Source organism: Galendromus occidentalis, unplaced genomic scaffold (genome assembly GCF_000255335.2).
Source record: "Galendromus occidentalis unplaced genomic scaffold, Mocc_1.1 scf7180000075579, whole genome shotgun sequence".
In the NCBI taxonomy this organism is placed as follows: Eukaryota; Metazoa; Arthropoda; class Arachnida; order Mesostigmata; family Phytoseiidae; genus Galendromus; species Galendromus occidentalis.
The window spans coordinates 200,216-212,366 of NW_003803569.1; the positions used below are offsets into that span (position 1 = coordinate 200,216).

General features: G+C 52.7%; 1 protein-coding gene across 1 annotated transcript; it reads right to left on the bottom strand.

The window, feature by feature from the left end:
• Positions 1–1,926: 1,926 nt before the first annotated feature.
• Positions 1,927–8,827, bottom strand: LOC100908903 (follistatin-related protein 5). The gene is made up of 10 exons (XM_018639546.1): positions 8,715–8,827; positions 8,451–8,594; positions 8,064–8,290; positions 6,850–6,993; positions 6,504–6,621; positions 6,069–6,385; positions 5,698–5,940; positions 4,427–4,793; positions 3,182–3,409; positions 1,927–3,004 (listed from the first exon to the last, which is right to left on the bottom strand). Exons 2-10 carry the CDS (start codon positions 8,566–8,568, stop codon positions 2,640–2,642), a joined length of 2,127 nt encoding a protein of 708 aa, XP_018495062.1. The 5' UTR covers positions 8,569–8,594; positions 8,715–8,827; the 3' UTR covers positions 1,927–2,639.
• Between the last annotated feature and the right edge of the window lie 3,324 nt (positions 8,828–12,151).

Sequence of the window (12,151 nt, forward strand, 5' to 3'; positions counted from 1 at the left end):
CTGCCAAACCGAAATTGCACTCGTGTCTGGACGCGTATTCGGGCGTATAGCTCCCGTTCGGCCTCGAACGCGCCTCTGCGATGCCGCTCGAAGAGAGGATAGCTGCACGGATGTTTCGTGGCCTCCCCTCGATTCTGTCTCGAGCATCTCCGATTCTGTCTCTTCGAGCTGCTGTCGATTCCGAAGGGAATGCAGTGCGAGATGGATTGGTCGATCTCGGGGGCGACGCTGCTCCAATGTCTAGATTGAATCCACTCAAATCCGACTCGAGCCGCCGCTTGCATCGGTGACGACATTTGAGGGAAATTGAAAAATTGTCGGAACATCTCTCGTTAGACGGATCTCGAGAGTCTCCGATCCAGATCTTGAAGCCCCCAGAGGGTGCGTCGAATTCTATCGGTGATTGCAAGCTTATCGGCAAAGGGGGGGGGTGGGGATTGGCTGAAAGCCGACAGGAAAACGCGATGCTTCAAAGAAAGTTATCACTGTCATTTTCGTATTTATTATCATTCCACTCCATAAGAAATAACATAAGGTGTCTCTCGTGAGGATTGTGTAGAAGTTCACGACGACAAGATCGGACAGTTCGCTATTCCGGCCCTCAACCAGCTAAACACTCGGGGCATCCGGAACGAAAACCTGCCTGGTCTTTTGTCTTCTTCGCACGCTACAATTTCACCTTCGTCAGTATTCTGATTCGATTCCACGTCAACGAGCTTCCGCTGCATCGTTGATCAACGAGTTCCTGCGAGAATTTCCCGCGGATTCGAATCTCCATCGATCGTATTATTAGTTCGTCATTCCACTCCCGAGACCGATTTATCGCATCAAATCCGATTCTGCCCGATTCGTAAGTTCGGATGTCGGAGTGTCTCTTATTGAAGCCATTCGTCAGTGATTGGACACACGACTTACAAAATCCACCTTACTAGGAGTGATCGAACCGCGGGCACGCAGGTTCTGCTAGGGTAATTGCACATCCGGCTTCCAAGTTGCTACTCTGCAATTCTCTCATTTGCCATCCGCGCACGATGGTCACGGGGAGTTTACTTGTGAGAAAATTAAAAGTCGGAATTTCCGAAACTCGCGCTCATCCACGGACAGTTCTCGTAGAGGTTATCTACCACGGCGTCGTTCAACCTGGATCTGGCCGTATCGATAGATAGATAGATATTTTTATGTATAATTATATTTACAAAGGCCGACGGTGGCACCTCGACTCGCGTCGAGAGAAATCCACCGCGATTTGATTAAACATCAAACATCGGGTTGATCAATTTACACGATTCCCCCAGAATTTCGAAATTCAATGGTCGGAGAATGCGAGAAGACAAGGGGTTTCGAACCTTTGGTCTGACAACCGTTGCATTCGATTCTTACGGTGGACTTCTTCGCAGTAAGATAGGTACCGGGAAGGGACTCACGAGGGGGAGCGAGCGGATCGCGCGAAAAGCATGAATTTCTCTGATTCTCCTATGAATGATGAAGTCCGCCCACGGGAACAGACGATCGAGTCCTGATCAAGGACGTCAGTACAAAAAAAACTGATTCCGGAAAGCTCGGCACGGATTCCACAGAAGAAAAAAGTTCTGATTTGGTTAACATCGTCGATGTCATTTGTTGTTCACTGATGCGCTCAATGGAGCCTCGTGTTATCGCATTTATTGCTTGCAAACACACGGGCGACCTGCTCTACCTGTACTGCCTTGTAATAGGTAATGGTGTCTTTTCCTCTTGCTCTCTTCCCTTTTGAAGACTCCGAAGGATACACGAATGCTGGGTGTTCACCGAAATTTCATCTGATTCGGACCTCTTCGACGCCGTGAATTCTCTCTCGCACGGGTGTCCGAATCAAACGAATCCCGGAACTAGAAGGAGCCAATGATCATGATTCCTTTCTGCGACTATAGTCCCGGAAGCGAGGAGAGAAACGCTCACGCTACCTAGTTGTCTAATCCGATTGTGGTGTGTTGCTCTCCGAAACATCGTATCCGTAATTATTATTATTATTATTATATAATATAATTCGTGTTCCTCCAAATTGGGTACAAGCAGTCCAAAGTATCTTTATATCCATCAAGCATCGAGGCTCAACAATAAAAGTTGTCGCAGTGGTCAGATATGCTTCGTACTTTGTTCCGGTTCATAAGGACCGTTCTTAGGGCTTCGTTCGGATGTTTTTCTCCTCTACGGGTTCTTCTTTACATTGACTATCGCATCGTCCGGGTCGAGTTCTCTTCCGACGCAGTCCTCCGCGGCTCCCTTCCCAATTTCTCTCTCTATCTAATCCGACGGTTCTTCTTTTGTACAGATATTCGAGGAGTTGCTCCGTGCTTCAGTTGCCCCTTGTCCTCGCGAAGCCCTACAGCGACGGTTCGACCACCACTCCGACGAATCGAATCGAAGCGAACTTCAGCAAGAGCTTCTCCAATCGTCGATGAAGTGACGCAGTCGATGGAGAGCGAGCGCAGGACAGAAGGGAGGAGCTGTTGACGATGTTTTGATCACACGGAACAATCCACCGAAGGACGTCGATGATGGAAACGCCACCGGAGACTCCCGACCTCGGGCGTCGGGACCGCGGGAGTTGCTTATCAGTTCAGTCGGTCGCTCCTCCGCTCGATCGACACATCCCGACCTTAAGGACTTCTGACCCAGACGAGTAGACGAGGATGAACAACATTTCCGATTTCGCAGTTGACCGTCCGTGTTTTGCCATTGATAACGAACACGGCTTCGTTGGCTGAGGTGACCATATAAGTGCCGAATATTCCCGCACTCGCTATGGGTCGTCGAGAGTTGCCCCATTCAGACGAACGAGGATCTATTGCGCGACCTATACCAGTGATCATTTCGACCTTGCCGTCTTGAAGGTTAACGAGAAGAATATCTTCCTTGTTCGAGGATGACGCATACAGATCATACGAGTGGGACGTCCTCGATGAGAAGAATGTCAGGTCAGCGATGCGTAGTGTCGTCTTCACGTCGAACAAGAAGTGCAGACCTGCGAACCAGAAGAGTTCCACTTGATGAAACGTGCGCGTCCCGACCCTAACAACCTCTCAACGATCCGAGCACGCGCTGATCGCTGCTCCGACCGAGGGAAAGGCCGAGCCGGACTGGGATTCCCGGCGATTCCCACGCCCTCCCACCCGACGTCGGAATCGTGTCTACAACCCACCTGAATCAGTTACGGCCTGTACAACGATGGTGATATCGTTAGAAGAATTTTTCTCCTTGTCTGATGGCGAGTGCAGGGTCACGACGTATTGCGAGTCGGGCGAAACATGGGGTTTGCCGAGAAGAGTCGCTTTGAACGATACAACCTCGTCGGTCAGGTAGTCGAGCACTAGCTGCCCGTTGGCGGACCCGGTGTCGGGGTCCATGCATGAGACGACGATGAAGCCACCTGGGAAATAAGCGCAGCCAAGCTAAGTGAACCTGACTCACCACCATAAGGGAAAAGCCATAACAGTTCGTTACTCCGTTGACTGCGAGACGTTTGTTAGAGCGGCGACGACGGTGGCAGTGGCGTCAACGTGGACTGCGAGAAAGCAATCCGGCGGCTCGTTGTCGCCGTCACCGACCACTGGTCCTTTCACTGTCGCCACTTCGGCCAACGAAAGGAGGCAACAACTGGAGGAATATAAATGGAATCAAGGTCCTCCCCGTTCTTTTACGAACACAAAAAACTCTTCGAGCCGCAACAGAGGGCAGCCCTAATCTCTCGCTCGACAGGACTAGATGCGGTCGGAGGGACGGACGGTGGTTCGACCGACCGCCCGGTCGGACTGCTTGGAAAATCGGATCCCAGGATCACACGGTCGCGCGGGCCGTGATGCAGCCTCTGGTGGTTTTGGTGGCGGTGCGTACGCCGCATGTCAACTTAAACGACAGCTGCCACTAGCTGTCGCTCGCGTGGGCTCCGCAACAACACTGGAAGCGATGGCGGCCGCTTCTGCCGCTCCAGCTACAACAACGCGAACGTCAAATGCGGGAGTGAAAAAAACTCTAACGAGAGAGAATGGGAACTGTTGGGAGAGGAATCGGCATTCGCTATTCTCGTCGCGTCAATTCGCGCCTCGTCCGTCCGAAGGTCGTCGCTGTCGACTGCGTCTCGAGCCGACAGACTTCAGACAGGAAAGCGACTCCAGAAGTGAGAAAAGAAGAGAGCAGCGCTTCGAAGGATATTCGCGAGCCTAATGGAATTCTTCACGGTCTCCAGGCGACTTGGGCTCACGGTACTCGATCGATACGTGGGATCGTACGATATACGTACAACGGCGGGAAATTAAGAAAATCGAGAGATTTCTTCGCATCAGCTGTTGAGCGGACCTCGTTCCTGACGGCCGGGTCGCGAGCTAGCTACGAGGTCGAGGTGCCGCCTCACCACAACATGCAAGCAATACCGGCATATCCTACTCACCGAGAGCAGCGAAGTCTGCCCCGATCGGGTGGCAGGTGATGTTGGCAAACTCGATTGTTTTCACGTATTTCATCGCTCGCAGATCCATCTTGGACAGGCCATTCTGACCCGAGTGGACGACGTATCCATACTTCCATGGGAAGCCGAGGTCAGACGTTGAGGGTATGAACAGAGAGCTCACGAGGTCGAAGTGGCCGTCGACAGGCTCTGGATGGACGGTGTGGTGTTTCTTCTTCTGCGATGCGTCCCGAATAATTTGTATCGTTTTCGTTCCTCGGTCCACGGGTCCTCGCCAGCAGAGAACCCACAGCTGATCGAGATGGGGGACGTAGTAGAGCTCCACTGGGAATTTATCGGTGACCACAACCTGCAAACCGGAAAGCATCGGAGTGAAAAACTTTTCCAAGCCACGAAGCGAACTATTGCCGCTCTCTCTCTCTGTTCCGTGAGAGGAATTCCGACGATTCCGTCTCTAGGGACGGAGTTGACCTCCAACAAAGTCTGACCAGCCGAGCGACCGTTCATTCATAGCTGTTCCGCATTCGACCCGCTCCCGAAATATGCGTAGATGTTCGGTTCAGCGAGCTGACCGAACAGTCGGCTGACGAAATGCCTGAATCCGTCCATGGGAGTCTGGGGTGCGGGAGCCTGCATACAGGCACGCTTCCACTCTTATCTTACTCCCAGAACACTCGACTTGCCGGAGACAGCCAGATGCCTGGCTACGGAGCAAATGACAACAAGCTGCAATGAGGAGACGGCTGCGGGCGGGGTAGGGAACATGCAAATGAGAATGGTCGACTGGCCAGGGCCCCAGCACATCTACCGAAGCCACACCAACAACAACTGCAGCAGTGTTGATGTTGTGCTCCACCACATCGCTCTCTTCGGGCGTTTCTGCCTCTCCTGTACGGGCCAGATAAGAGATAAGGCACGCGCAGACTACTTTGCCTGCAAACGACAAGCGACGACGACGACAAGGGCAGAAGCAACAACGATGAGTGCCGGAGCAACAACAACAACAACACTGAGCTGCAGATGTGCGCAATGGTGATGCAGAAGGCGAACGGGTCGTACTGCTAAATGAACGGCTTGCAGCTGTTTCTGGTGCTGCTGCAACTAAGTGTTCCATCGGCACGGTTCGTCGTACATCGAGATCAACGAGCAGACGCGCATACTGCTCGTTGAACGCAAAGCGAGCAGCTGACTATGCTCCTGATGAGCGAAGAAAAACACACAGCACGCAGATAAAGACTAGCGGAGATACTCACGTCGACGACGACCATTTGCACGCGCGAAATGACGAGAACCCGTCCTTTGGTCGGCTGCGAGACGTAAACGTAGCGATCGGCAACGTTGATAGCCCGGCCCCACGAGCAAGGATGTCCTCGTTCGGCGCAAAGGTTCTCCTGAGTACCGGGGATTATGTCGACTGACTGGACTTGGTGATAAAGACGGCAGTTGTCAGGATCGTAGACGGATATGCCCCAGTCGTGGAAGGCGAAGAAACGTCTCTCTTCCGCAGGTGGAGCTGTTGACGAATTGCCTCGTCACTCAAGGATCTTCTCGATTGAGCACTCGCTCCTAATACAATTCCCAGCATCCTCCTGATTCCTCCCAATACCGGACTCTCGCTTCGAACGGAGAATGGAATTCGCTCAAACTCACTCGGTGCGGGCTCGTCCTGGACGACGAGCGATGAGATGTCCCTCGAAGAGCCGGCTGGGCTCGATGCCACGCACATGTAAGCACCGGTGTCCGAATACGTAATTTTGCTGACCATCAGCGCGGTGCCGTTACCGACGATCGTATACTTATCGGCAAGCATCTTTAGATCCTCGTCGTTCTTCAGCCATTTGACTTTGGGAACCGGTACCCCGGTGACGTGACACTCCATCTCGGCGAGCTCGCCCGGCGCACGCGACTGAATGCGGGGTATTACGTGGACCTCAGGTAGCGCTGAAATAGCACGGATTCAGCCCGTCAGTTATTCGTCGACGTCGCCGCCGCGGCGACAATTTGTCTTGCGAGCGTCAATCTCCTCCCTCTCGGCCGCTATGAGTAAGCTGCTACTCACTGTGGATGTGGAGCACGTGCGTCTGTACGATGTTCAAATTCTTCTGAGCATGACAAGTGTAGTTTCCGGAGTGAACAAGCTGTACGTTTGTCAAGTAGAGCGATCCATCAACGAAAACCTGTAGGGCGAGACAAGAGGATCCGATAAATCACGATTCCGGCAGAAGCATCCAGACGTGCTACGACGGCAACCTTGCTCCCCGTGAATGCTCAATGAGGCTGAATATGATGCATTCATAGTTAATCTCGTAATGCTCCGTAGTCTCGTTCAACCAGATGGGATCGATCGAGTTTCGTAGATTTCCACTCTCAACGATAAGCTGCTGAAAGCCCCAGTGACCACCCACCTTGATCTCTTCTTCGTTCAGAGCGTTGAGATCGAAACCGTTTCTCCGCCATACGATGGGAGGTGGGGGAGATCCGGTGACATCGCATTTGATTTCGACGTTGTCACCCACCCGCGCCTGAACGATGGCCACTTCCAACTTCTTCTCGAGCGAAACCATCTGAACGCCTGCGAAGCATTTCCTCTTGTCAGTCCGGATAGGCCCCGCATCTCAGGTTACTAATGACACCTACTAGAAAACTGGTACCCTTGCGCAAACCGGTCATTAGAGCGGGAAACTTGCCGCTCCCAGCGCGCCCGCCTGCTCGCTCGCTCGTTCGTTCGTTCGGGGAGACGGTCGGATGACTGGCTGTTCGAGTGCAATTAAACCACCAAGAGGTCTAAGCTCGCCAGTGAAATTCCGCTCGACTGAATCATCGTCGTCGTCAGCGCTGGATCCCCGCGCCCGGATATCGCGACTGTTGCCCCGCATCGTCCATACCATCCTAGAGGATTTTACGGACGCAGGCAGAGGACGTTAGCTCGGTGGGAGGCGACGCGACGGAGAAGGACCGAGTGGGGGTGGGAAAAAGCACCAAGTTGTTCGTCAATGGCCGTCTTTTCGACAATCGAATCCCCATCATCGCCGTAGCATAGATGTCTCCCCGGCGAACGGGCGGACACCCATCCATTCTCCCACACACCACCCGCTCGTTCCATCGTCTCATCTTCCAACTACCCGCTGCCGTCATTCGCGCCCAATATTTGAATACAGCAGAAAAGCAGAGGGGGCGGCGACACCGAAGCCAACGACGACGAATCAAGCCTTCGAGGAACAAAGGCATCGTCGACCAACGATGGAAGACCGAACAATCGCTCGACATCAGGACCAGACTCCCCTCCAGATATTAGGTGAGAAGCGCGCAGAGGCTGCTGTTGCCGTTCGGCGAGGCCGACGGTGCGAGTTTGTTGTTGAGAGTTAATGGAAGTTCAGATTACGTCAAAGCAAATCAATGAAAGTGTGTGTGCCGTTGGCTGGCGACTTCGGGAGCCGTCGTCGTCGTCACAGGAAACGAGGAAATGTGCCGAGGGGAAATTCTCAAAGGAGGAAAGAGCTCGGTCCGCGAACTCCAGCGGGGACGACGACGACGGCAGAAAGGCGACGGGAGAGAAACTTTGAGTGGGGAAATAAAAAGGAGCGAAGAACAAACATTTTGATCCGGTTTCTCCGTCAACAAGAAACTCACTGTCGAGTTTGTTGAAGGCTCCGTAGAACTCGGCCACTGAGAGTTTGCCATCTTTGTCCACATCGTCGAATAGCAGCATGTCGGCTAAGATGCAAGCTTGCGATAATTGAGACATTTTGTCATCTTCCGAAGCTTTCCACAACTCTTCGCCTTGCAGATAGTTGTCGGCGTTGGTGTCGTAGTGTGCGAACATCGAGGCCATCAACGAGTCCGAACCTGCAACAATTAGGATCCGAGTTTAGAATTCGGGCGGCACCCCGTCGTGTCCTCGTCGGTGTTAATCCGAGTCGAGCGCCAAATCGCTCGAGCTCATTACGATTCGCGGTCGCTGGTAATCGACTCCGGCACGGCGGGACAGAGTCTCCACGTGGCTTACCTCCAAGTCTTTTGACTTCACCGTTCTTCGAATAGAACAGCAGGAGGTTCTCTTTCATGAAATCGTAATCTTGCTGACAGCATTCTTGATCTTCGAGGGATCCCGACTCCGGCTCCATTCCTTCTTCCGCGGAAACCTCCAATGCTGCAAAATGCAAAATCGAAATTTGATTCAATATCGGGACCGGGTGACTGCTGAACAGGAGGGAAGACTACGTCCGCATTCCCCCTCTTGAAGATTGCGGGTTCGTGTGAATATACTCACAATCCTTCGTCGTTGTGCTCCGGGACGTTGAAGTGGACGACGTGGTACTGCTGACCTCGACCCAGGCCAAGTCTGAGTCCACCCGAGGTTTCTTCTTGAACTGTTTCTTCGAAAAATCTTTTTTCGAACACAGTCCTTTGTGGTCGACCTGTAGATCCGAGTTCGAGAGACAGGCCGCTTTCCGAAGCTCGCAGCGGTTCTGGTAGTACCTCCCGTCAGATCCACAAATCATTTTCTTCTTCCTCGGACATTTCCTTTGACAGACGCACTGGGCTTCGTTAGCCTCAGTGACAATGCAGTCTTTCCATCGACCGCAGTCTTTGCTCTCGCAAGGATCATCTGCTGGCAAGGAAATGATGGCGGGTAAGAAACTCGTTTCAAAGTTGTTAAGGCAGAAAAAATTAAGAGTCTCTCATGAGTCTCGCGGAGCCGGCTGCCTAGTCGGGTTTCTCAATTATTTTTCTCGTCCGGAAACCTAGAGCTAGCCCACGGCATCGATGAGCCGGGAAAGAATCATTCCATCGCTGATGACATCGAGCGAGGAAATGACAAGCGTAGCAACAGACGGAGCAGGGACATCTGGTTAAATAATAATCAACGGAACTCTACCAAGCTGTCAAAGTCAGGTGACACGCACACAAATTAACAAAAGAACGAACAGCGTAGGACTGCCAGTCCCGGGAGCAGTCGGCCGAAATCAGCTCCGACACCGCCGCCGTAGAGTCCCGTCAGGAAAAAACAAATCATGCCAATCAAGTCTCGGAGAACTGGTTACCGGAAGAGTCTCGACTGTGCGAACCAGATAGTCTCCATGAACGAGCAATGTTCTATTCCAGAGACTGGTCCGAGATTCGGGGAGGTATTTTCCCCGAGACCGATTCGAGCGGAATGTGGAGGAATTCCTACCTTGTGCAGATGCTTCATCTTCGTCAGCTTGTTCTTCAAGCTCGTTCGGGAAATCTTTCGACATCTCCTCCGGGTTGTCTTCATCACTCCGTTCCCCATCTCTAATATGTCGCGACTGCAAGGAACATTGACGATCAATCAGTGAACGATTGCGATTTTTGATTACAAGCTAAGATCTTCTAGAACAATTTAGAAGCATGGATCTTCTGTGAGAAGTTGATTTATTGCGGGATACTCCGGGATTCCGTGAGCTCCATTCGTACAGTCTCTCCCGCTTCAGATCCGCGCTTTCATGCGCTCTTTGTTTTATGAGCTAAGTACAAATAACGGCTGTTATCTGCTACCACCGCTGCTGTCTACTCGTTGGCTTCTCCCAGTGAAGTTTATACTTGCTCCGTGCCGAGCGTACCATCGTAAAGCCGCTGCCGTCTTCGGTGGCGGCCGACTCCCCGAGTCGGCGAGCCGCTGTCTTCCATATCCCCGTAGGGGCCCCGACGGAGGCCATCCCAATTTCCCCTCAGGCGGATACTATAAAGTGAGTCTGCCGACAGCCGAGCCTGCAGCAGCGTCGGGATTCTCGATCCACCAGGCGCGAGTTCTATCTTCTTTCTATGTGAAAGTCTAGATCCGAAACTCGCGCTCTTTGTCACTGCCGATGAGATGCCATCTTCCTCTCAATCATCGTACGGATCGACCACTGTCCGCGTTTCTTTGGATCACGGAATTCGGTGATCCCATTGAGCAGCCACAGAGTCCGTATGTGCGCTCGCTCGGCAAGTCCGCTGTCCGGAAGAAATGCGAGAGGAAAGAGGTCTCAACAAGCCACCAAGGGAGCCCCCTGTGCGGAGTGAATTCCCCCGGTCGTCAGAACTATCGACGACCAGTTGAAGCCGAAATCAGAGCCACGGAGCAAAGCGGAGAGAGAAAAAGAGGGCGACGAGATGAGAAGGCGTCAGGGAGACCAAAGCCGATTTTATCTTCCTTACTGCAGCTCCCTGTTTGGAACGAAAGCTGAAGGGAGACTGCCGACGAGCTCAACGGTGAGTTCAACGCCAAGTCCAACGGAGAGTCCAAAAGCCGGCCGACGTGCCTCGAATCAAAGCCTGACAGACGGCACACGGACCGCCGCACAGAGGAACGGACAGACAAAGAAAAGAAGGAGACCATCTGAGAATCAAGGAACAACATCTGCTCTCCAGCGTCGAAATCTGAAAACCCATAGCCATCAACTTTCTTCATTTCGAAACCCATAAAGTCTGAAATCGCATCATACGCTCAGCTCCCAACACACGAAACATGTCCACCTGTGCGCCGAATTAGAGTCGGGGTCCGCATCATCATTTGGAAAAGTGTATCACACCCTGATCAGAAAAGGGAAAAAATCTACAGGCAAGAACCACATCGATTGGAAGCTCTCAACGATGAGGGGATTCTCCTCCCCATGACACTCGAACTTTGCCTTCTGACAACTTTCCCACAGGGAATCACGAATATATTTTTGGAAATCCTGCGACGCACATCGGAACCCGACGGAGTACGAGAAGGAACGAGATTCGGGATCAGAAATCCGAGAAAAATCCGACGGTATTCCTCCCTCAGCGCAGAGGAGTCAGCGCGTCGGGAATGATGAGCGAAATTCTATCCTGATCGATAAAGGGTCTAATGCCGCATTGCATGCGACACCGAGCGATGGAATCGTCTCCGGTGAGTCCCCCAGCATAGTTTTGAAAACTCCGGCTACGAGAACGTCATGCACGTTGTATGTGTTCGCAACTTGGTGAGCGATCATGGCGGTGTAGCTCACGAACTTTCATACGGGCACAACATCATGATGAGACTAGACGATGATCTCGTATTCGCTTGGTCTCCTTTCTCAGTTGGCTTCACTCGGGAAGGGTTTGTCGTTTCGTAGAAAAGCTCGCTTCGTGTGAAAGCTCTTCATAAATGTCAGCGACCCGTCGCCGGTCGGCCAAGAGGAACCTAGCGCGCTACCGCTGTCTGCTCGGGTCGTGGAAGGAGGAAAGAAACGACACGAGAGTCACTACGCAGGCCAGGCGGTAAACTCTTCCTCGGCGCAGGGTGCAGCGGACTGAAGCAAGATACCACTTCAAGTTTCCCAGGAGCGGAGCTATGGGGAAACCCCCAGGAGGGAAAAGGGAGAGGTAGCCACATCAGCCCCGCGTCGTTGAAAACCGACTGAAGGCAGGGAAACCAACACGGTTTGTTCGGTCGGGAATGGGTTGTGTGTTTCCGTCGGCTCTTCCGCGGGGTGGGGTGAACACAGAAGCCCGCCACCGAATGAGAATTCCCTTTGCGCACCGCGCAGAGAAATTACTCGATCAGAGAAATGAGCGTTAGGGTTCCGTTAGAACGCAACCCCGACACGGAATGTTATGAGGGGATGAGAGGCGCCGAAGGATCTAGAGGCAGAGGAGGAGCAGCAACGAGAGAGTCGGGCAGGGAAGAGAGCGCGACAGGCATCGGGACGGCTCTCACAGAGGTGGCTGGAGAGACGACATGTTGTAGATTAT